This window comes from Archocentrus centrarchus, chromosome 14 (assembly GCF_007364275.1).
Source record: "Archocentrus centrarchus isolate MPI-CPG fArcCen1 chromosome 14, fArcCen1, whole genome shotgun sequence".
Classification (NCBI taxonomy): Eukaryota; Metazoa; Chordata; class Actinopteri; order Cichliformes; family Cichlidae; genus Archocentrus; species Archocentrus centrarchus.
Genome location: NC_044359.1, coordinates 5,621,210 through 5,647,219, shown reverse-complemented (window position 1 = coordinate 5,647,219; position 26,010 = coordinate 5,621,210). Strand labels below are relative to the sequence as shown.

General features: G+C 41.2%; 1 protein-coding gene across 1 annotated transcript; it reads right to left on the bottom strand.

Annotated features, from left to right (window-relative positions):
* rars1 (arginyl-tRNA synthetase 1) lies at nucleotides 1-24,188 on the bottom strand. Its single transcript, XM_030746130.1, has 15 exons — nucleotides 24,033-24,188; nucleotides 21,051-21,185; nucleotides 20,749-20,940; nucleotides 20,415-20,523; nucleotides 20,030-20,130; nucleotides 19,273-19,394; nucleotides 18,837-18,957; nucleotides 17,195-17,324; nucleotides 16,231-16,335; nucleotides 15,559-15,737; nucleotides 15,324-15,433; nucleotides 11,583-11,688; nucleotides 4,883-5,055; nucleotides 2,688-2,935; nucleotides 1-307 (listed from the first exon to the last, which is right to left on the bottom strand). Exons 1-15 carry the CDS (start codon nucleotides 24,075-24,077, stop codon nucleotides 198-200), a joined length of 1,986 nt encoding a protein of 661 aa, XP_030601990.1. The 5' UTR covers nucleotides 24,078-24,188; the 3' UTR covers nucleotides 1-197.
* Nucleotides 24,189-26,010: the final 1,822 nt, after the last annotated feature.

The following is a 26,010-nucleotide window of genomic DNA, read 5'->3' as shown; positions in this document are numbered from 1 at the left end:
TTATTTTGGTCTCATAATGATTCTTTAATAAAAATATCCCTCACATGAGATGTTAATTAATGAACAGAGTACAATGATTTTACCCTTCCCTGTTGGATATAATAACTGTTATGGAAAAATAATTCTTCAAGTCCACTGAGTTCACACTGACAGGGTTTGTTTTCAGGCTTCCCCTTATTCTGGACTGAAACTGGACATCACATCCTCTCGACTGGGTTGATACCCAGGATGTCAAAGCCTTTGGCCATGATGGCTGCCGTGGCTTCACAGAGCAGCATCCTCCACATGTTGATCTTAATGATCTCCCCTGAAAAGATAAAAACAGAGAGAGTCTTTTTATTTCTCAATCACTTGGGTTTTGTTTTTGTCACTTGGGTTTTGTTTTTGTCTAGCACAAACTGATCCCACAGCAAGTGTTTTTATTTCTCCAGAGTAGTGAAAACTCTAAAACAGTTGGTGTTCATTTTAATATGTCCATTTTTTATGGTACCATGTAACTATATGGGATTAAAACCAACTATAGTACTGTGCTTGAGCCACCCCTGTATCTGTATATTTGGTTTCTAAGATGCCAGACTTTCTGAAGGCCTTTCAAAGTTTTTCTTTGGACACTGGCTGCAATCCTGTTTTCTTTGGTTTCCTTATAAAAACAGACAGTGACAGGTCAAAGCTGCTAAATATCCTTTACCATCCTTTCTTAAATTTGGTTTGTCCTCATGCAGAGGATAAGAAATAACTGGGCAGCTAAAATATACAAATACTGAAACATAAATTAAAATGAAGGCAGCAAGGAAGGGAAAAAAGAGTTGAGGTTGAGACACAGAAACAGAGGTGAAATAGACAACGAGACTAATTAACAACAAAAAGGTCAGAGGGCACATTTAATGATGCTGCCATCACCCGGCAGCATCAAATAAAAATCAGTGACCTGAACATCTGCATCCACATGCAGCATCCATGACCGTGTGCAGCCCCGTCAGATGGAGCAGAAATCCAATAGAAATTAAGTTGGTAATGAGCAGCAGAGGAGCGTTACAAAGACAGGTCATTAAAGGGGCGTGAACATGGACAGTCGCCGGCAGCAGCATCAGTTTGTAATTTACACACAAGCCGACTCTTCCGAGTGTGCAATGAGGCAAAAGCAGTAGACATAAATGGAGAAAGGAGCAGATTTCTTTTTCATGCAGTTATTTAAACACACACTCCGGTGTGTGGGACGCAGTTTCTAAACCGCAATTTTAGCATTCTGACCATCTCCATCTTGGTTTGCTGAAGTGACCATGTTTGAACAAGCGGGTGGAGTTAAGAGGCTGCTCCTTACGAAAGGTTTTGAAAGAGCTCCAGACTAGCCCAGTGACCACTTTAAAGTCTAGGAGTAATTCTGCTAGAGCCGTACACATACACAGTATAAAAGATGAATGAGGGCAATGCCGAAGTCCCTTCAACTTGTATTCTATTTAATGGCCACCAGAGGGCAACTGCTCTGATTGCAAAAAGACTTCCAGCCCTAGGCTCCTATGATTTGTGTCCTCAACAAACACTTTCCTGATGACTTTATAGTCTCAGGAGCAAGTTTAAGGTCCCATTTATTTAAGTCCATTTTGGAAATTATGAATATGCTCATTGGCTAAGGAAATGATGTCACAGTGGCTACGGCCATTCTTTATAGCATCTATGGTTGTAAGGCAGAATGATGATGTACTGTGAATGCTTTAAACCTCTTTAACAAACCCACATACAGCCCAATATGAATGTAAGGCTGCCAGACCACTAAAACAGCTGCTTTATAATCTGTGCACAGGACCTCAGAATTATTCCCCTTTCTTTGAGGGTAAAGGCTGACAGTTAATGAACCAGCCATCTCTAAAAAAGATGAGCACCCTGATATTGTCTAACATCATTACAAAGAAATGCTGTAGTAAATCAAAGAAGGCACACTGGGTTTAACCACCTTACTTTGGTGTATTGTGATAAGCCGTGGGTAATCTCTTTGTAAGTAAGAAGGCTGTACAGTGAGTCAGACTTCAGCTCAGATGAAACTAACAGTCAAGACAGCCTCTCATCAGGATTCATTCTTGATGACCTGCAACACATCGATTCCTTCTGCAAAAACAGCAGTGAAAAGTCGAAGATTCATACCGTTCTTTACGGTCTGGACCCTTTGGCGGTCCAGCAGGACCTTGGCTCAAACTTTTTCCTGACTACATTATGCCAAGTTCATTATTTCAAAGTTTGGATGTCTTTGATTTTGTTTTACAATGTAGGACACAAAAAGAAAACTGAGGAATTTATGGATGTGTTTCAGTAGTTTGGAAAACACAACATTAGGTAACTTTTAAAAGTGCATTCTGAGAGGAAAGCACTTTATATCAAACCAATATTCAAGTAAAAGTGAAGAGAAAATGATCATCAGATGTACTAAAGATCCAACATATTAGCACAAAACTGAAATAAAAATGTCTTCAAAGCCTTGAGAGCGGGGACATCAAATAGGGTCCACCTGCGGCTGGTAATGAGTAATTGAGAGCCAATGAACCATTGTAGAGAAAGATATCACAATATGATGATGTCAAAGAGCTCAACTATTTAAAGTTTCAGAAAGGTTAAAGTTAAGTTGTGGGAAAGCTGGATCCTGACCTGAAAGTCACCCCAAAATCTAAATAGACCTAAACCTCGACCCAGCTCACCCGTCTGCCGGTCCTTCTCCACACAATAGCAGCTGTCGTAGAACTCAGTGAAGGTGGTGGCGAGCTCGTAAAGGTAGTCGCACAGCGTGTGGAGGAGCAGGTCATCCAGGATCCTCTGCAGGATCTCTGGGAACCGTAGAATGCACTTGCCCAACTTCCACTCCTTCTCGTGGTCCAGGAGGACCTCTGTGTTCTCTGCCGCCTTCTTCAGCGTGGTCTCATCAAGGCAGGCCAGACGAGCAATGGACCTGTGAGAGAAAGACGACACATATTCAGTAACAGTGCGTTTAAAAGTGAGGTTAAGAGTCTGTTTGAGGACACCAGGTTAAAAATAAAACTTTACACTGATTTAATACAACTGGGAGAGATCTAGAGTCTACCGTCTATACCATGAAAGAGTTAATAGAGTTTTGAGATAGGCAAAAATTAAAAAGTCCATGAAAATGCTTAGAGCTAAGACTTGATCATCTCCAAATGTTCAACGAGGGTTATTGCTAAATGTGAACCCAGTTAATTGTGATTTGATGCCCTCTCACCAATAAAACCTACACAACTCTGATTCCCAGCTTTTTGTTGCTTGGTTCAGAAAATTAGAAACTGTGAAAAGGAGACAGAGGTCAACATAACTGAGAAACAATCATGTGACTTTATAAAGCACCCAACAAGACTGGATTTTAGATACCACATATAATTACTCAGTGATACATTTATTTAAGCGCAGGAGAATATAACAGCCATTAGTGTTGGACAAACCAAGTCCTGGGACTCTGTTTATTACGTAAACCAAACAACGAGACAGATCATTTCAAGTCAAGGACTCCAATTCACCGATTTCACTTGTGATGGTTTTGATTGTGTTCACAGCAGGATGAGTCGTGGTGGTTAGCTCCAGAAAACCTTTACAGCAGCAGGTGCTGGCTGCCTGGGTAAACTTCATGTACTGACCATTCTGTGCCAACCAACCGTATCCTGCACTCTCATTGGTAGTTAATCACTCCAAAGTTGAGAAAAGTTTGACTCAGGACTTACCCACTTCACATTACCAGCGGGTATTCTGCCTAACGTCTTTCCAAGGTCACTGCATTGCTGCTTTGATGCTCATCTGGTTCTGACATTTATGTGGACAGTTGTTACAACCAGTTTTATCAAAGTGCAACACTGGAAATCAAAATACCAGCGTGGTGTCACCAAAATCCTTTCACACATCACTGATTTGTTGGTTATGACAAGAAGTTAGCTTTCAAAAAAATCTGGAAAAAATAAATGAATGAAATGAAACTCATCAGACCAGCCCGGATCGCCAAGTGTCCGCTCATCCACTCGGCCATGCTGTTCCCTGGCTCAGTTATCTCATCCTGTTCCCATCTGAAGTTCCAATAATTACCCATCTTTCATCCATCAATCAAAACAAGCAGGAGCCTGCTTATCAAAATGCTTCTTATGGGGGGATAAAATTGTCCATCAATGGTTTATTATTTTTTTCTTTTTATCCTCCACCCCCCATGATGAATAAACCACTTTTTCCTTCTGCATGTCCATGTTTGTATAAACTGAACAGCCCTGCTCAGGGATTTTAGATCACTTCTGCTTCTGAGACAGGTTGTCTCCCATCTGACCTTGGTAATTGACTCATGATTAAAAGTGGTCACCCAGAGGTTGAGTGTTGCACACCAGATGCTACACCAGTTGGTCACTGCAACTTTGCAAAATTCAAACCTTTACTGTCAGCTAATAATGTTGAACTTTGAGACCAGATTGTAATTTACTTTACCTCAGTTTTCACATGCACTTCTCAGTCCCCCTCAGCCCATCTTCAGCTAGGCTGTAAACAAAAACCACTCCTCACCAGATACCCTATTAGTTCCTATATGACTTTTGTCCATATAACAGATCAACTGAGACCTTCTCCATTCATCTGATCAGGGTCTTCTGATGCGCCATGCTCTTATTTTTGAACCAAAGGCGACCTTACTCTTCTAAACTTTAGAACAGCCACCCCAGCCCATCAGGTTCTATCTGTGGTTTGTCTTAAATGACTGCCGAAAACACATTTTTATGCTTGCTTGTATGCAAGAAAAGATGCCTGTGTGTTTGTGTACTGGGATATCTACACTTCTTAAATGTGTGTTTTTATCCAAACTGTGAAGAACTTTGTGTGTTTTTAGAAAGTATTAAAAGTTATAGTGAACCCTCACCTGATACGAGTGAAGGCGTAGAGGAGATACGCTGCCGTGTTGCCCCGGTCATCCAGCATCTTATCAAACGAGAAGACGTAGTCGTTGATGCGGTTGTGGGAGAGATCGGCGTATTTGATGCAGCCGAAAGCGACGGCCCTCTGAGCTTTGGTGAGCTCCTCTGGAGTCAGGACCTGCAGAAAGATGATTTTCTTTTAATAAAGCAGACAATATTTCCCAATCAGTTTTCCCCCAATGTGCTTTATGGCATTAAAAATGCTGATAAGTGCCGTTTTAATCAGCTTGTAATTACTGAAGGCAGTGCTTCACCTTCTGCTTCCAACAGTGAAACCAGTGAGATGAATTTAATCCAAATAATGAAACCAATTTACCCACCTTGGGCAGGGATTAAATTGACTTATTGAGTCATAGCCTTTCCTTGAATCTGTGTGACATGTTTTATACCAAAGGGAGTGAAGAGGAGTATTATGAAGATTTCATGATAGTGATTTCATTAAAAAACAAAAAACCTGCAGTCTAGCATTACACAGCAGATAGAAGGTGTGACGCGACAGGACACGGGGTGAAAATGGGGCTGCAGGTATCAGGCAGGTTTGATTTAGTGTAATATTTGAAATAATTTGCTGTTTTTCCACTGCAGGAACTCCAACATTTACATAGAAAAAGACAAAAATGGAGGGAAAGTTGGTCATTAATGTAATCCAGGCTCTAGGAGTGTAAGCACAGCCAGTGCCCAATCTAGAACCTGACATCCAAAACAAGGGTGGCTGCTGAGGTCTGAGGCAACCTCAAGGTTCTTAAAAGTTATAATAGTTATTTGAGGATGAACTGAGGCTGTCTGGCTAAAAGTTGGAACCAGTGATGTCGAATGCTATTTGCAGGGCTACCGAAAGAAATTCACCAATGCTGGGCAAGATACAGCCTAGAGATTCAGTGAGAAATTACTCCAACATCTGAAAGCAATGCTAAGTGGTTCTCAGACTAATCCAGATGTGGGCTGATTCTCAAAAGGCAGTAAAGCAGCACCAACACTGGAGGAAAAGGTGTGTAACCGTAGGTTGTGTTATCATATATGGTTAGTTTTATGTTGTTGGCCAAATTTGCAGGCAGAAAACTTGACAAGGACTCCACTGCTTAATGCTACAGTCACACTGAGGGAAAATGTACAAAATTATTGTGACCCTGTGCACTAGGGATGTTCCTGGTGACTAATTTATGAGTCGACTAAACAAGGAAAAAATAAATAAATAAATAAGACTAACCGACTATTCTAAAACTAACAAACACCCGGATATCAAATTACATTTTATGCCTGTTTAATGGACAATGTCAAAAACTGTCTAAACAAAGGCATTTGAAACCATTAATTGCATTCTTCTATAATAAATCGCACTTTAAATGCTGCTTAACTGTGTGCCGCTACGCATTATGAACACTGCATGTTACACTCCAAACAACGAAGAAAAAAAAAATCTTAAAATAAATTGATGTTAAATATATGAAAATGCGTTACTGCAAACATTCATGCATCACTGAATGTGAGAAAATAACATCCGAAAAATTAATAAATTGCAATAAAAATTTACAATAAAGATTTACATTCAGAGTCTAGCCAGAACCTCACAGATGTGAGACAGAAATTTCTCCACAAATAGTGATGTAGTTGCTGCAGGACAGTGATGTGCCTGCAGAATGATGCAGGGGCTCAGCTACTTTACTTTTATACCATAATCTAACCAGAACGCAACCAGCTGTGATGAGTCCCCTGTTGCAGAGGGATATGATGCAGATATGTTGATATGTTGAAAATGTTGAAAAAAATTAATAAATAAGTGCAATCACTGGACAGTTGCTGATTTTTCTAGTTGTGAGAAGGTTGCTGCTTTTTTTTTCTTCTTCTTCTTTTCTTTTTTTTAACTGTAGTGTGACTGGGGCATATAAAAAGCAAACCAATGTTCAAGTGCCAAAAACTGCAGTTCCTCTAATGTCCATTAGAGGCCATCTTCAAAAGTGAGTCTGCCCCCACAGACTCTCATATTAAAAAGGTCCAACTTTACAGCAGAAATAAACATTTTTACAGTCTGCTATAAAAATCTAGCCTTGGTCTCTATGTATAGTTTCTGCCTTCAACAACTGTATGATAGCTACTTTATCTAATAATTAAACAGTAAGGGAATTAAAACAGCCTATGAGTCCCAGTGGTGGGAAAAAAAATGCCTTGCATAAACTCTGGACATTGAACACTGAACTCAATTTTGCATTCCAGACTCTGGAAAATAAGGAAAAGGGAAATGTAAGCATTAAATGTTTTATGAAATTACTGCAATAGCGTATTCACAGACATTTTTCTCCCAGCCGAGTCTTCTGTGTTTCCATTACATTTATGAACCTAATCGTGAATTCAAATCCCAGCTGCTACAGAGGCTCCAAATGACATCAATGTGCTTTCAAAATACAGCAGCAAATACAAGGTTTTGTCATTTTTTTTGCCCCGGCTTTTTAAAAGTGCAGAGGAAAAAGTTTGGAGTAAAAATTGCTGAAATGTTCAGTAAAAATATGAATCTTTAAAACTCTGTCTTCTCTTTCTTTCATTACATTGTGCCCTGAATCTTAATCCCATCTTTCAAACGGGGCTTGATGTTCTTTTATTTAGTACTAGAAGGTGTATGTTACTTCAGTGAGCGCTCAGAGAGGCTGCAAAGAACAATAGATCTCATCCCCCTGGTAACTGTGACCTACCAATTCAAGGACAAACCTTCAATGTTTTATAAAATCTAGGCTCTTTTATTGAATTACAGCAGAGCAGAGCAAGTTTAAAGGAAGTCCTCTGTAATCTTAGACTGAAAAGTCCCTTCCAGGAGACAAGAAATATTAAAAGACACACTCAGACATTTAAGAAGCTGGAAGAAGTATTTGACAACTGGTCCAAAGATTGGCCGATTATTCATCTAATCACAGAAAAATGTTTTAATTTAATTCTTTGTATTTAGGTAGAAATTCACATATTTATCCATGTTCTGTTGCTTATAATTCAGCATTTTTTACTTCTGAATGAGATATGCTGATCAAGGGTGTAACAATTTGTGTAGCTTCTGTTTCTATAAAACAGAAAAACAGCAAGAAAACAAGTATGTTCAGTTTCACGTTTGCAGAACAGATCAGGAAATCAGTGAAAAGAAAAAAAAAAAAAGTGGCTGCAGCGAGGCTCAGTGTAAGATTAATCCAGCAGAGTAGAATAGACCCCATCATGCTTGGAATAGTACCTGCTCTGTAATACTCTTAAAATAATGGACTAAGTAAATTTTTTAACAAAAGTTATTTTTCCCAAATCGTCATGTTCTCAGCATTTGATTCAGTTTTTTCTTTTCTGAAAAACCTGAAAAAATGACGTAGGCCATTATTTTAAGAGGGTGACAAGCTTTAAAAAAACAAACAAAACTGAGCTCTAAACACCACAATCACCCTCAGTCCCTGCAGTGAGGAGGCAACTATTGGAAATTCTTACAGTCTGGTCTGAAAGCTGCTTCTCTAACAGCCACAAAAGGACAGGTCAGGACCCGAGAGGCCAGGATGTGTGTGACACACAAGACAGGACAAGACAGGGAGGGCCACAAAATAACAGGAAATAAAAGTACTGGATACAGAAAACAAAAAAAGGAGAAGAAAAGAAAAAAAAAAAGAACAGAGCATAGTGTGAAACATCAGAAAACAAACATGAAGAAGCAGCAGTGTTAGGAGAGCAGGCTGAGGTTCACGGGGGCCAGGGCTGGGGTTTGTTTTAATGAGGCCGGGTTAGCAGATGGTAGACGTGGGCACCGACCCAGACAGAGAGAAGAGCGCCAGGCCAGAGGCGCCTGCAGGGAAGCTGCACTGGCACCGGCTTCCCCGCAACCTTCTCAGCATTAAAATCGCTGCAGTTCAGCTGAAAGTCACTGACTGTTTACAACACACCTGGAGTTCCACATAATAACTTAACCGGGTCAGGTTCTCTTGCCCCCCCCCCCCCCCCCTTTTTTTTTTTTTTTTAAATACCCTGCAAGTTTAATATCACAGGAACACCTCAGCATCAGCAGGTGAAACATGGCGAGTCAAATTAACAGGAAAGACGAGTCTCGCTTTGTGAGGTAAAAGGACGGCTAACGACAGCCCAGGGAGGGAAACCGTGTAAACAGGTATTTTCTGGGTCGAATGAGGCAGGTAACAATTCCCACCTCGCAACAGCCAACACGCAGCTCTTAACAAGGTTCAGTCGAGGAAAGCTCGTGCTGGAGCCGGAGGATCGCAGCTGAGCGCTGGTGCTATTTGATTTAAGAAAATGGAAAGGAGGAAAAACTACAGTTGCAGAAGTTTGTGAAGGATGATTTTATAAAAGGAAACAAACAACTCGAGGCTCAAAGGACTCTCCGCTGACAAATGCTGAAGGAAAAAAAAAAAAAAAGTGAAGTTTGACATTTTTCTGAGCTTTTACCCCCAAAATGGGACCCTTGGGCCATCTGTCAAGGTGCTCCAGACACACACACACTCAGCAGATTGTCAGGAAGTTTATAAAAGACAAGTTAGTTATTTATTTGTGCAAGACTTTCATTTACTGCCAAACATTTGCAGGACAGTTGCAATTCAGAGTAAGGTCAAAATGTGTACGTTACTCACAATCCAGTTTGATTTTTGCCCTCTGCTAACCTCTGACTACCTTTGAGACTCGAGCCAAAACCTGAACTTTTGAAGGATTCTTTGTCACTGCGAGACGGGCTGAAACTGTACATTTTAGAGTCATATCGTCACGGATGCACATCTTTAGCTGAAGTAACGAAAACTGCTTGGAAGTCATCATGAGAACGCTGAGTTGTCATCGATGTTCAAGAACATATCACCATCTAATCCAGGGTCCCAAATCCTTCTCGATCCAGGGGCTTGGCAGTCTTGGGCTGCAGAACAACTTGATCAAAGGGCTAGCACAGACTACCACACACTTACAGCCAATTTAGAATCACCAATTAACCTAACGAGTGTGTCTCTTTGGACTGTGGGAGGACTAAGAATAAATGGGAAGAGACATCAACCTTTTCATGTGCATTCTCCCAAATTTCTATATTTTCAGTTAATGAGAGTGAAGCGCTCGCCCCATCGAGATGATCCTCTGACTGCAGAGCACAAACCTTCACTTTTCCAGTCTGATTCTTCTCCTGTTGCTGATTGGAGGTACCTCCTGAGGTGTTTTTAATGCTTTACACGCTGTAGTGAATATTTAACCATAAATCCAACTGCTGTTTCAAACGCAGTTGATGGCGGGAAGTCTTTTTTTTTTTTTTTCCTCTTCTCCCTTCCCTCCCTCTCGTGGCTGATGATTCACATTATTTCAGCCTCTATTAACAGGATTTTATATCAATATTCTGCGTCAAATATTTTATCTTTATAAGCAGACGTTTAGAGCGAGGGGTGCTGTCCAGCGAGCTGCTCATTATTTCGTCCTCGGCTCCGGCTTTCGATTCACCCCGACGAGGCTTATTTTACAGTAATGACCACCTCGCTCTACAGTAGCCATTAATGCATCCCGCTCATCGAGCCAAACTCTGGATCTTTCTCATCACGCCCAGACGTGACCGAGGCTGAAACACCACCACCGGGCTTTTTCCTTCTCATCTGCTGAGCTGTGTGTGGTCTTTTCATCATCCTCCTCTTCTTTCCTGCTTGTGTGAGCTCATGCCTCTGCAGACACTTTTCCTCTCTGCTGTTCTGTGTCTATTTGGGACTGATTGGTGCATTTCAGATTGATCATCCCCTGATTAGCCAGCAGTGCTTGACAAAAACAAAAGGGTCATTCTGGTTTAGTTTTTTCAAGCCCTCTTTGAACTCTCCACCTCCATGTTTTAATACAGCACCTGTTCTTCCTGGTGCAAAGACACTGGTTATCCCATTCTGAGCTGTACTGTGTCCCCAGATTTGGTTCTTTTACATTTCCAGCCTGCTTTTATAGTTTGTTTTTTTAAACAAAACAAAAAGGAGAACTTTGTGACTCTCGGGGATCATTTCATGATTTGCTCAACAAAAGTTACTGTCTGAAAATCAGCATTTTATGGCCACTGCCTGAATGGATTAACTTACTCTCTCAGTTGTATCCAGCAGCATGTGAACTGACTCGGGTAAAAATCAGGTAAAAATCCAAAGGGTGGCTCAGTGGCTGAGCAGGCGAGCGCGTACGGCACACAGATGTGGTGCTATAGCTGCCTGGCTCACAGCATCTTACTTAAATCATCCCTAGGAAGTCATATCTCAGTGGAGGTGCTCGTTGTCTAGTTTCATTAATTACTCTACTTCAGGGGTGGGCAATTATTTTAATGAAGGGGCCACAGAAACTGGGACAGTTTGTGTAGGGCAGCAACAACAAGCCGATCTCAGTTCTCCTCAATATTAATTTGATCTCATTATAATCTTTTTGGCGTGGCCCTCCACATCAGTCCCACTTTCTCGTGCAGCCCCTGAACTAGTTGCTGCCTTCTGCCTCAACACGTGAACAGCAGAGGATGTTTCAGATGTTCTTCCTCTCCACATGTTCCTAAATGTCCTGTGACATGTTTCTGTTCAGCCGTTTCCTTTTCTTCATATTTTTTACTTTGCATTTCTCGTGTTCAACTAAACAAATACTGAGGTCTGACAAAAGGCAGGGAGAGATGTTCTTGCAGCCTCACTCTGGCTCTCTTACCTTATCTCGCTCCTTCTCTTTCAGTTTGTCCATGCACCTCTTCAGTCCCTCCTCCAGCAGGTCCATGAGCCTCACCGTGTCTCCAGACCGAGTCTTAAACTTCTTCCTGAGAAGAAAACAGCAGAAACGGCAGCTCAGTGTGAGGAAGGCAGGTTACCAGAGAAGAAACCACCTGAAATAGTTAGAAGACGATGCGGTGAGAGTTTCAGCTCGGCCTGAAAGCGACGAGATGGCTCAACACTCCCAAACCGAACTTTTCCAGCAGAGGTTTCAGTTTCTGTCTGCAATAATTATCATGACAGCAAACTATTAGATTACTTCTGCTTGCCTCGAGGCGATACATTTTGTACAATCAAGCAAATCAGCTAAGCATTACAAGCCGAGCATGAGCCAAAAAAATTTAATAACCCCCGCCTCTCCTCTGTTTACTTGCAGCTATAACAGCTCCCCCCGTGGCTGCGTTAAGCTCTTATTGTCTGGATGAGCGATTATGAAAACAGCATGATAAATTTCTAATGGAGTTTGGTGTACCGCAGACATAGTGGGGCCAATTTACGCCCCCTCAGGTTACCGCGGGGCATTTAGCAGCACTTAGTTATGGCCTCTGTGAAGCGTAACATCACCCCACCACCACCATCGCCCCACAAACCCGGCTCTTCTTCTGAGGACGATTGATTAGGAATAAACAGCAACGTGACAGATAAGTGCTCAAATTATAAAGCTTGCTCACCAATCAGAGCGCAGCGATCACTGACATGACTACATCCTCTTACTAGAGAAGATAAAATAACACACAGAGAGGGGACGCTCCGGCGCACAAACTAGAAGATAGGAGCATTCACCGGGAAAAAAAACAGGAATATGGCAGGAAAAAATATTCACATCTCAAGTTAAAAAAAAAAAAAACTTCACATGTGTGTCTGTTTATGGACAGAAGAAAAAGCAGCAGCAAGAGAAAGAAAATGAAGCAGGAGAGAGGAGGAGAAAAATGAGGAGTGAAAGAAAATGAAAAAGGAAGCGAAGCAAATTAACTACTGTTCTTTTTCCTAAAAAGGAAAGCAGTGGAAAAGGAGGAGGAAGAAGAGAAGATGAAAGTCATAGGAAGAAGGAGAAAAGGAGGAAGAGAAGTGTTTGAGGAGCAGGTAGAAGAAGACAAGGAAGAATAACAAGGAGAAAAAGGAGAAGAAATGAAAAAGGAGAGACACTGAAGGAAGAGGAAGTAGGAGAAAAATAAAAAAGTAGAAGGAAGAACAAAAAACTAAAAGATCAAGAAGAGGAAAAAAGAAAAAGTGTCAGTGGAGTTGGAGCAGAAACAGAAGAAAGAAGAAGAAGAACAAAGATGAAGAAAGGGGGAGGAAAAAAAGGAAATCCAAGAGAAGGAGGACGGAGGGAAAATAGGAGGACGGGGATTCGAAAGCACAACCAAAGAAGAAGAAGAAAGAATAGGAGCAAAAATGGAGAAGAAAAGGAGAAATAAGAGGGAGGTGAAAGGAAAGGAGGAAGAGAAGGAGAGCAAAAGGGGAAGATCTGAGGAAGAAATACAAGGAGGGAGAAGAAGAGAGGCAGAAGAAAGCGTGAAGTGGAAGAAGAGAGATATGAGGAGGAAAATAATGAGGAAGAGAAGGGAGGAGACGAGGAAAGGAAATAAAAGAGGAGGAAGAAAAGAGGATGAAGAAATAATAATAATAAAACACAGATTCTGAGTCCACGCCTGGATTTTCTCTCAATGATCTGATGCTGAACTTTTTAATCGCGGCTGTCCTCCTCCTCTTCCTCTCCTCACAGCCTGTTTGTGGAGCAGCGGCTGAACATCCTGTTTTATTTGTCAATGCAGTAAAAATCGTGTCTTTATTTGAGTAGTAGTAAACGCACTAAAAACAGGAAGCAGAGGACATAAAGTCAGTGAAGGACGCCCGTCTAGTCTATCACACTTGGGTTCAAGCCGCACACCGAGCCTCCAAAGTCAACCCTTTGGTATCCATTTTGAAACTGCAAGGATCTTTGAGCTATTTTGAATCAAACCGAAGCAGGTTTCTATTTCACAGCTCCAAACACCTTAAAAGTGTCAAATCACCAAATCACCAATTTAGTGCCATTCAAAAAAAACACCACTTCCTACTCAAAATGAGCCTCTCAGTGGTGATGGCACATATAAGCAGTTTGTAATACCTTACATAAACACAGTTATTAAACAAACTATCAATAGAATGTGAAGAATTAACAGCTACGACCTTGTATCCAAAACCTTGGCGCATTGTGCTGGAGTGATATCAATTCAAGTTATAACAGGACTGGGCTCTACTCTCCTGTAATACCACTTTGAACCACAAGAGGGTGAAGTGAATCAGTGCAGCATCCACTATACCAGGAATCTGCAGCCTTTGCTATCAGAAGAGACATTTTGGCCCCTCTTCCAGCAGTCCAGTCATATGAAGTTTTTCCTCCCACAGTTATAAATGTTATTCTTTTTCTATTTGTACCTGTTACAAAAAAAGAAAACCCCAAACAGAAGTAGTGTGCATGTGTACTACTACTACTACATGTCTACTTTGAAATTAATTCAACACTTAACCATGGAGGCCTATTTGAGTCCTTGATGACGGTTATGAGAAAACACGTGTTCATATGCGTGTTGGGAATTCTGGGTATTCCATATTTCAAAAACAAGTTTGTCAGGTTTGGGGAGGTTTTCAGTATCACTCTCTGACGGGCGCCTTCTTCGAGCTCTGCTGTCGGGTTTTTGAACTTGGACACCTGTAAGTCTGTATCCGCTATGTTGGCCAGTGCAGTTTCAAGATCGGGCTGACTTACTCCTGTGAGTGCGGAGATGTTCAGCATGGGTGGGGCGATCTCCAGGGATGTGACAGCGAAAGCCAGAGTCATTCTGTCCTTTCTGAACTCGCAGACTCTTTCTCCAAACCCATGCTGGCAATAATCACAATTTATGTGATTGTGTTCTTTTAAGGGAAATTAATCTGTCCATGCAGAATTGAACTCCATTTTCCTCAGACACTGTTCTTTGGGGGGGTGGGGGGGGCGCACCCGCCTGCAGGTTAAGGCGGGACACACCCGCCTGCAGGTTAAGGCGAGGACTGTAGCTGTGTATGCTGGCAAATTATTAAAAACTTTTTTTTTAATTCGATGTTAAAGTATCACCTTGGACTCCAAGATAACTGTGCAAGCAAAATAAATAAAAATTAGAAATTAAATGAAGAACTAACCATTATTCATTTCTATGATGAGCAACTACGAAGAGGCTGAAGAGTGGCGGGTTGCCCACCGCTGCACTATACAATAAGTTCAGCGAACTTTGCCAGCATTTATACCTGTGCTGTTCTGTAATTTGGTGACAGTAGTAGTACCCTTCAACGCGTAGAACATGACAGTACTAAACAGGCCAATCACTGTCGTGTAATAACTAGGGAGCTGCACTTCAGGCCATGGCCTACGTTACTGTATAAATGGGTTTGTAGTTACAACGTATCTACAGCACAGATTTTAACACAGAAGGGTAAATCCCACTTCAGGTGGGGCGTGGATTACACAGCGGGGTCCAGGCTAAGGGGGGAGTTTGAATTAGCGTGTATAACCTTGCGGTCCTTATTCCAAAGGTTTCCAGTTCAGAAGATGCAGCTCCACCAAGTGATGTTACACCTTTATTTACAGTCACATACCTGCAGCCCTCAAGCAGGACACCGAAAAACTAACTCTGCTCCTTCTCTGAGCGTGTTTTGAACTCACTTGTCCTCCCCCAGCACTACTCCGAAGCCAGCATGCTCCACCCGGGTGACGTTGGGGTCGTACCAGCCGATCATCTGAGCTGCTCCAAACACCAACTGGAAGTGCGAGCTCTGAAGGACAGAACCCAAATCCAGTGAGACATATTTTAAATGTCATGTTTATCAAAGAGGAAGAGAGCAACCCTAATTTCAAGCAAAAGCTCCCTCTGCTCTCCCTCTATGTTCACTCCACCCACCTGCCCACTGTCTGTGACGTAGATGATAATGTCGGCCTTCTCTTCGAAGATTCGCTGACGTATGGCCGCGAGGTCCGACGTGTCGTAGGTGTAGCCACCATCTGACTTGACAACAGTGAGGGGGACGGACTGACCTGGGGCGAAGACGATCTTACGACCCTCGTCAAGCTGTACCAGGCCTGAGGCAGAGAGAGGGAGGAGATGGATGGAGATTTAAAAAAATAAAAATAAAAAATGTTGAGTTCATGAGAGGGGGAGAAAAAAGGAAGTAAAAGATCAGACAGTCCCAAAAGACAAAGGAGATAAAAGCAGGAGGATGCCGTCAGCTGAAAACACATTTATGAGGCAATGCTGCCTCCTGGTGGCAGAAGGCAGCATTGCCTTTAAAAAAATTCTTTAACATTGAGATTTGTCCAAGAAATATTAGTTAAAGAGGAAAGAAAGTAATTCTATAAAGCTTTTTATGTGAATACAAGTTAATGTGATCATAGGAGCAAATAAGTTCTTTTCTGGTGCTCGAATAAAGCTTCAAATAGCTGCAAAATTAACCATTATGCATACCAAACTTGGCATCTCAAACCTCCAATCACCTCCTACACATTGCTACCCAAAGTTTTTAGATAAATCCACTCAGAAATGCCATTAGTGACTTTTGACCTGCTGCATACTGACCTTTCTCCTCAAACTCCTTCACCACCTCCATCATCATGTCCTGGTAGTACGACTCTCCTCTCTCGATAAGGTGGATGTCCAGGCAGTCGTAAACCTTCTGAAACTCTGAAAACACACAGACAGGGAAAAAAAAAATGATCACAACCTGTAAAGGTGGACTGGGGAAGAGCTTCTCTTGCAAGTATCTCGAGATCTAGAGTGGAGCTTGAGGCTGTTGTGGTGAGGAGAGACCGATTGTGAAGTTAATCTATGTTCACTCACCTGTGGCCACGATCTGCAAGTAGTGACTGAAAGAATGAGATTGCAGGTGAAAGAGGCTGAAAGGAGCCTCCTCCAACAGGTCTCTGGACTGTCACTTTGTCATAGAGTAAGGAGCTCAGTCATTTGGCAGGAGCTCAGAGTAGAAGATGCTGCTCCTCCACACTGAAAGGAGCCAGCTGACATGGTTCAACATCTGGCTCGGATACCTCCTTGGTGATGTGTCCAACTGGGAGAAGGTCCCAGGGCAGAATAAGGAGAGATTATGTCTGGTTTGAGGAGCTGGCTAGAAAAGCCTGCTTGCCTGCCCTGCCCCCAGGTTTTTATGATTTTTTTTTTTTTACGGGGTTTAAGGGTCACTGGATAAAATGATAAACATCAGGTTTGGCTAATTAATGTTCAAAAAGCCAGAGGCTGCTCTCTGTCAGATTGTTTATGGGGTGAAATAATTACGGTGTCCCCCACAGAGTGATGTTCTCCCTCATTAGTCCATCACTCGATTCAGTGATCGCACAGTTAAACCTTCTTCATGTCATATCAATAATTTAAGCTTAGCAGCTCAGAATCAGGGATGAGTGTTCGCTCTCTCAGCTTCACTGCGTCTCTCCTTCATCCTCTGTGAGCCTGAACAGCTTTAAGGCTGTTATTGTATTTCCTCCCTTTATTATTAAAGGCTAAAATCCAAACAAATCCACTGGCAGCGTACCTTTCCTGGAAACGTCGCAGATGAGGTTCCAGGCTTTGATGAAGTCTGGCTCTTTGCTCTGCAGTTTCACGACACACTGGTACGCCCGTTTCTTAAAGTCCTCCTCGCCGTCGAAGCGCTTCTTCGATTCCTGAAGGGGAGAGGGATAAAAAGGGATGCATGGACAGAGTGCGCTGTAGATGCAGGAAATAATAAAACCCTAAATGCAAACAGTATCTTACAGGCAGCTACAACTGCTGCAAAGCTGCTCCCTTATTTCACCATTACATATTTAAAAAAAAAACCTCACCTGAAGTGTCTTTAAATTTGGTGCTTTTTAATTATTTTCCAGTATTTTTGAACTCTCATAACTTCACACGTACAAGAAATAGCCACATGAAACTTTCAGGGCTGAAAACACATTTAAACTCTTTAACCAATCAATTCTACGCCCGCTGCTGGTGTCACCATCTAAAGACAACACCTCTGTATTAGTTCAGCATGTTTTTGTTCTTACAACCAGCTTTGAGCATCCTGGGATACATCATAGTGTACATAAGCTGAACCAGTTTTGGACGTTTTATGATAATTCACTGGAGAAAACCTCAAACAGTGCATTCTGGGTAAACTTAAAGGGGTCACATCACCACATGGGGCAGGTGGCTGCTTGTAACAAGTCGGAGCTCATGAAAGGTCGATTTTTCTGGCTGAAAGGAACCACAGCAGCCACGTTTCCCATAAGAGTCTTAAGTGGTTGGGTTGAAGGTGACTAAACTTGTTTATAAGCTGGACATTCAGCCTCTAGTGGAGCACATCTGAGGGACAGCTCAGGCTGAGATGGTTTGGACGTCTGCAGAGGAGGATAGTGGATATTTTAGATAAAGGGTGTTGGAGCTGCCAGGCAGGAGGAAAAGAAGATGACTACAGAGGAAGTTCATGGGCAGGCAGAGGGTTAGTGTGACAGAGGAGGATGCTGGGATTGGGTGAGAGCAGCTGTAAGAAGTAGCAGCAGCAGCAGCAGCACAGGCTGGCACCTCTCTGATTTTTTCACACTCCCATTAGATGGCTGAGGTCTGCGGAGCAAACGCTTGCAGCTGTCCAAAGGTCCAGAGGAGATCGGGCTCCTGAACTGTGGAACAAGCTGCGTCTTCACATCAAGATCTCCTAAAAATCAGACACTTTTAAACCCTGAAAACCTGTTTTCATTCTTTGACTGAGCTCAGATTACTTTTGATTTATGTTTTTTTTTGTATTCGTGTTTTCTCATTTCAGTTTCTCTTTTTTCTAAAAGTCTCTCTTTGTGTTCATGTCATTTTATTTTTCTAGCTGCACAGCAAAACTGAACTGACTCATCTTCAAGCATACAACCATATTTCAACTTCGTTTGTGACCTGTGGAGTGGGTGTAAAGCTCATTCTGTTCAAGTTTTTTTTTCTTTAAACTGAGCTTTAATGTGTTTTTATATATATATATATATATATAAAAAACTCCCTGTGTCCCCACCCACCTTCATCTATTCTGTGATTCATTTAACTTCTACTTGTTTTCCCATCTTAAATTTTCCCAATAGATTTTCACCTATTAACCAAAATCATGACCTGCTGATTTTTGCTGTAGTCAAGCAGCCCAATCACAAACAGAGACGACCTGAGTATGAACTGACTTTGTAGAAGGCCTGCAGGTCGCTGATGGGAGGGGAGACGGTCAGGTAGTCTGGAAACTTATCCTGCAGGTGAGCGATCAGCATCCCAAACTGTGTACCCCAGTCTCCCACATGGTTCAACCTGCAAAAAATAAACAAATAAATAAAAAACAGCCCACATGGCTGCGCATGAGAGGCCTTTAACCCCATAACACAGAGTGTATCATATTTGAGTCGGTGAGACTTCTACATCAGTGTGATTCTTTTTGCCTGAAAACCTGAATAAATTGCACAATAAAATTTTAAGCAATAAACTGCAAAAAAGAAAAAAGCCAGATGTAGCAAATATGATACAAATTCAAAATCATGTGATCTTTTTTTTTGTCTTTAATGCCTGTTGATGTGACGCAGTGAGCTTAGCGTAGCCGCGTGACCATTAACGGGTGACTGAGCTGACCTGAGGACGTCGTAGCCCAGAAACTCAAACAGGCGACACATGCTGTCCCCAATGATGGTGGAGCGCAGGTGACCCACGTGCATCTCTTTGGCAATGTTTGGAGAGGAGAAATCCACCACCACCTGCATGCAACACCAGCACACAGGAAATGATAAAAACACATGCTGAGACAGAAAAGTTTATCTTAGGTAAACTTAAAGGGGACCAGCTACAGATTTTTATTACTGGGCTTTCATAATTCACAGTAATCCTCATTTATCTTGCACCAGGCCTCAGTGCAGCTCCTCAGTTCACACGCTTTCTAAAACAAACTGTTTTAACTCCTTTAACCAGACGTTTTGACTCCCTGCTCTGCACCGCAAGCATATTTGTACTTCCCATTACCGTCAAAAATTTATTACATATTTAAATCCTACAAAACTGGAAATTTTTTTTGATGTATTTCTATAAGCTATTTCATTATATGTTAAAGGCAAGGGCATAGACAGCAGGTGGGTGGGGCTTCTGTGCCACTCTCTTTGACATCATACAGATCCAAGAGTAGGAAAAAAAAAACATGAGAAACAGGGTTTGGAGCACCCTGAAGTCTGAGCTTCCAGCTTTGACCTAATTTTATGACATGAATCTAAATGTATATATTTAAAATATCAAAAAGGATCAAAACTTCTGTTTTTACCGACCGGGCTCAGACTATTTCTTTGTCCAGCAGCTAGAAGGAGAAACATTATGGGAAAAGAACTTCAGCGTGTGCACAGACCCTCTTCTTGGATGCCAGCGGTGGGGGCTGCACTCCATTGATCAACAGGTTGCTCAACAGTCTGGACACAAATGCCTTCTTCAGGTGGATGTTGATGAAGCCTGAAAGAGACAACAAATTAGTATGCAGCATGCTAAAAAAGTTACTTTTTTTTTTTTTATACTAAAAATAAAATCTGTTTTGGCTTCGATTTGCTTTTTAAATCACTTATTTGAACTTTGAATGTTTGCACAGAACAAACAAAAAGACATTTCCATCATTTATGAATAATTTAAACTCATACATGTTTAATAAGATTACAAAATGAATAAAATCAAATGCTTGAATTGAGACTTGTGGGAATAAGAAGGGGTGTCTCGTCTCCAAAAACAAGGCTCATCTCTACCTGGTCCTGCGATCTCAGTTTTCTGGATGATTTCATTGTCAGGAAGATTTTGGATGATGTTCTCTGCAATTTCCCTCGGGTTCACCTTTGTCCCCTTAGCCTTCAGCATCTGCAACCCAACAATCAGAGACGGTGTGGCTTAAAGAATCTGAAATAAAACTTTTTATCTGACCTGCTGGGTGTAGTAAACTCTGAACTGCTGCAAAGAAAATTCTCTAATTTGGCTCAGTGCAGCTGCAGCTCTTAAAACTCATAATAAACCATAAATCACAATAAGCAACCTAAAGCATTAAACTCTAACAAACTCTTCAGTTTTTAGATGTGGTGGTCTAACCTGGGCCATACTCATGGCACTGTTGCACTGGTAGTCTCCAAACTTGGCCTGCTGGCTCGGCGTGATTAAGAGCGGCGGGTTGTCGAGCTCGGGACAGGAGGCCCGGATAGCCTTGACAAAAATCTGCTGAAGCTGCTGATTGATGTTTATCATGGATTTGCTGGAGTGAGTCAGCGACTCTTCTTGCAGACTCTGAGGGCAGTACAGAGAGGTTCATGGTCTTTCTTCTGTTTGTCTCCTGATTAAACGTCTCAGGCCATTTTTCAGCAAACTCGTCTTTAAACTGACAAAAATTCTCTCACCTTCTCAAGGATGTTGAGGCGGTACTTCAATCGGGCGTTTTCCTCCCGCAGCTCTTCCAGATGTGGAGATGGACTCAGGTTCTGCGTGTTTTCCAGACTCTTAATCTCTGCAGACAAATTCTGGATCTCCTGCTCCTGGATACATAAAAATATTTCAGTTTCCCAAGAAGTTCAGACTAGAGCTGTTCAAAATGTTTAACACAATCAGGTTCAACACATCCCCGCTGAGCCATAAATAATAAGTATTACTACCCTGATTTCCGGCTGGAGAACGTTTTAGGATTCATTTGCACTGAAGATCATAAATGTTGGTTGGCTTTGTAAAAGTTAAGATTTTCATTTTTGTGTTTGTTTTTAAGGAACTGTAGAAATATATTTTTTTTAACCTCTGTGGCTACAGACAGAGCTCAGCATTATTTAGATAAGCGATAATTAAAAGAGGAGCAAGTACAGAACCCTGTGGTACACCTGGTAAAGTAGTCATTAAGACCTTTAAAAGGCTATACTGTATTTTTCTATTTTACACTTCATCCCTCAGTTTGTATGGTTTTGCTGTGTGTACAATACTGTGCCAAAGTCTTGAGCCACCCCTCATTTCTTTATATTTTGCTTCCAATGAGCCAGGCTTTCTTGAATTTCTTAAGAGGTCTTGAGCATTAGTTTTTCTGAACCCCCCCCCAACTCATTTCCAGTCCAGTCCTTGTACCTGATCACCTAATACTGACGTATCAATCATTCAAGCACAAAAAGGCAACTAACTCAATAGATGAACCGGCTTCATTATGGCCACACAAGAGCCACATCGTTTCCACGTTTAGATTTACATTCAAAATGTGTGTGCGTGTGTGTGTATGTGTGTGTATGTGTGCATGTGTGTGTATGTGTGTGTGTGTGTGTGTGTGTGTGTGTGTGGGGGGGGGGGGGGGGGGGGGGGGGTCTGACTGAAACAACAACCTGTAAAAAAAAAATGAATAAATAAAAAACACAAAATCAACAAAAATATTTGGTAGTTTTTCTCAAATTTTAAACACATTATTTGTTCATCAGATGAAAAAACTTTGGGAGTGATAAGCAGTATGAAAGGAAGTTAACGAGCTGAAGGAAGAAACCTGAAACACTGTAATTAAAAAAAGACAATTAAGACATTTAATATATTAAAGAATCAGAAGACATAACACATGGACATGTGGGACTCAGAGTTCAAGAAGAGACAGGCCTGTGCGTGCGCCACCCCCCCCCCCCCTCCCCCCCCTCCCCCCCCCCTCCGTGTTCCTCACTAACCATAACATTTTTATACTGCCTCCATCTACACGCAAACAGAGTGTGTGCTGCGGGCTGGCCCTCGTCATTGGTCTTGTCCAGTGCTGGTTCTCATGACTCAGATTCCTCCCATCAGCAATAAAGCCTTGTACAAAATGTACATCTTCTCCCCTGATGTTTCAATTAATTGATACATAGTAATTTTATCCAGATTAATAACAGAACATGGTGATGTTTTAATTGTATGTACTATGACTAACCCTTCAAGATAAGACACACAGAGACTGGGAAGTTAATCTGGCACTTTCTAGCGTTTCATTTATTAAATTGTCTGTTGTTTGTTTCAGCCACTGTTTATTAATTAATTTCCTGGAGTTTACTTTTAAACATTTGTCATTTTATTCTTTGGTAAAAAATAAAATCCCAACAGTGCACAACAGAGCCAAACAATTAGTCAAATTTTAATTTAAAATATAATTTTGGCTTCCACCAGTTATTAAATCAAGATACATTTTGCAGTAATGCTCTCATTCTCCTTTTTCCTCTACTCCATGCCAGGCTGTGGCAGAATTACAAGTCACACTGGAATAGTGAACTTGTGTAATGGATGAGATCATTAGAAACAGTTAAAATAAATTAAAGATGAATTTAGGAGAATTTAATAATCAGTTTGTTTGTTTTTTAAAGTTTAGTTTTGCTTTCTTTTATGTACAATACAAGACTGGGTGTACAGTCACACTCCCAAAAGACCAGCTGTAAACCAGAAAAACCTGCTGCAGGTGGTATAAATCAGTAATTAATAACTGTTTCTTATCAAAGAGTCAATAAATTGGTTCATTGTTCATACAGCAACTGAAGTTGTGCTGTGGAGTTTTATTAAAGCAAAGCACACAAAAAATCTCATCTGATAACAAAGTAGACCATAAAAATGTTTACAGTACCCACTGTACACAGAACAATGTTTTAACAAGAACCGATGCAAGAAACAGAAATATTACACACACCCTTTAAACTCTCCCACTTCCTATTCAAGATCCTTGTTTACTTATGGCAAAATATGACTCAGAAAAAAGGCATTTAGATTAAGCTGTAATTTAAAAAGCTGCGCCAGCTATAAAAATCAGATTTACTTTCACTTTTACCACCACTAGAGGGCTCTAAACGTCACTTTAAAACAGCACAACTTGACAACTTAAATCACATTTCACTGTATTGTTGAATAAGACGCAACCAAAAGTTAGCTATGCCCTTGCCTTTACCAATAACAAAAGAAAAAATGCTCTCACCAGACTCCATTTAAAAATCCTCCGATTTAACACTTTCTTTTCACTTTCAGTACAGTCGCTCATGTGACTGGGCTGCAATTTCCAAAGATGATAAACGGCAGTTTTTCTGGTCAGTTCGGCACAAAATGACTGAAAATAACGACGCACAGCTCTGTGCAGATTTAAAACTCTCCCGGTTCGTGTGCAGATGAAGCAGTGTCCTCAGGCAAATTAAAGGGAGCTCTGACTAAAATTACGCAAACTTGGTTTAACAAAACTTGGACCGAATTTGACGTCAATGCACAGACGTTCAAATAAAGCATATTTTGTTTTGCTCAATACTGCAGCTATTTTAATAAAAAGACAAAATCCCTTAAATTGGTCATTTTTTCCATTGAGTCTGGCGGACCTTTTGGGGCGTATTCATGCGGCAGTAGGACACAAATTTAGCCCTGACCTGTTGCTGCAGTCGGGCCGTGTACTTGGTGACAGGGTCTCCCATTTTCGTGAAGCCTGAGGAGAAGCTCTTCTGTCACCTCCAGCAAGAATCGTGTGGCTGATGAAACAAACCGGAGAGCAGGAAGTAACTCTCGGCTTTACAGAGTACGTCCGGCCCCGCTGAGTTCTTCGTCTTCCTCGTTGCATAAGGGTGAATTGTGAGCGCCGCCTACTGGATGGGCGCTTCAACGCTTCAGTTCAGTGGATTTTTATGCGCTAATTTTAATTTTCTGACACTTTGTCGATCACACAGTTAAATATTTGCCTTTTGTCCTCCGCTAAATTACTTTCACAAATGTAGCAGCCGCTTTCTTTTTGAATTACTTAAAAATCAAAGCACAACACATGGTTAAACAAGGAGCAGGAAAGAGGACTTTCTCATTTGAGAAAGTCTTATTGTTTTATTTATAATTTATTGAATCTTGTTTTTATAGTTGGAGCTGTTATTGTTTTTTTTTCTATGCGTTACTGCACTGTTGCAGATACATATGTGCATTTGATACGTGATGCCAGTCGTAAAGTTTTTATAGATATGGAGAAAATTGTTGGTAACCTCCAGTTAAAGAACGAAAAACCCACAATGGTCACTGAATAACTCTAAACTAACTAAAGTAATAACAAATAAAGAAAAATTACTTACAATTAACTCATGAAAATCAGACATTGCCTTCTAAGTATGTTTTTTTTAAAAATAATGCTTTTGAATCAAACTGTCCAGGACAAACTGGAGATGCAGCCAAGCAGCCCCAGAACAACCAAAGCCTCCTCCATGTTTCACAGTAGGTCCAGTGCTCTTTTCTTTGCTTCATTTTTGCATCTGTGAATGTGGAGCTGATGTGATTTGTCTCATCTGTCCAAAGGTCATTGACCTTGGTGTTCACCTCTAATTCTTTAGAAGTTGTTCTGGGCTCGTTGGTTACCATTTGTACTATCATCTCCTCAATTTTCCTCTTGTGGCCATGTCCAGGTAGGCTGGCTACAGTCCCATGGACTTTAAATGTCTGAAAAATATGTGCACTTATAGTCACAGGAACATCACGCTCGGGACACTTGCGCCGCAGCGCATCATATGCATGTGGTTGCCTGCTCCACCACTGAGCCACCCGGGCGCCCCTTGTTTTTCTTATTTTGTCACATACGGTGCGAGGGTCACATTCAGTGTTCATTTTGTTGTGCTTGCACAAGTAAAATCCAGGTTTTTAAAGTAGCTTCAGATCAACAGCGCCCTGTTCAGCAGACTCAGAATCTAATCTCTGCTTTTTTGCAGATGATGTGGTCCTTTTTCTGTGTAGTAAAACACAGCCTTAACTTTTTGTTTCCTCCCCTACAGTTAACGACTGGCATATACGCCTAAAAATGTCAGTGGCATATGATAAATAAATGAAAGGGGACCAAGAATAGAACCCTGAGGTACCCCACAGGAGTAACTGAGCTAAAGCATTTTAATGGCATTTTTTAACCAATTTTGATAAGGTTTAATTTACTTGAGAATAAACTTTTTTGGTTGTTAAATGCTCAGAAATAACAGGAAAAGGCAAAAGAGAAGCTTATACTTTTGCTGCATGCATAATATATTTTTAATTATGTGAAAAATATATTTTTCAAAAGCCAGGAAAACCCTGTTGTATGCCTGGATAAATCAATAATTACTGTTGACTGTTTCTTATCGGAGAGTCGGGTTAAGTGATTGATCGCTGTTACAGCAGCTAGTTGCACTAAATCATTTCATAAAAAGAAACTGCAGCCACCTTTATCATCTCTGCATGTTAATTTCAGCAGGACAGAAGAAAGAAAAATGCACAAAACACAAGTAGAAGAGAAGAACTTTTTTATTTGTTGTGAAACTACAAAACATATTTTTTTTAATTTTTGTGCTGGTGAAATATTTACAACTCTGGTCGACAGTACAGTGTCTGAGAATAAAATTCACAGCTTTT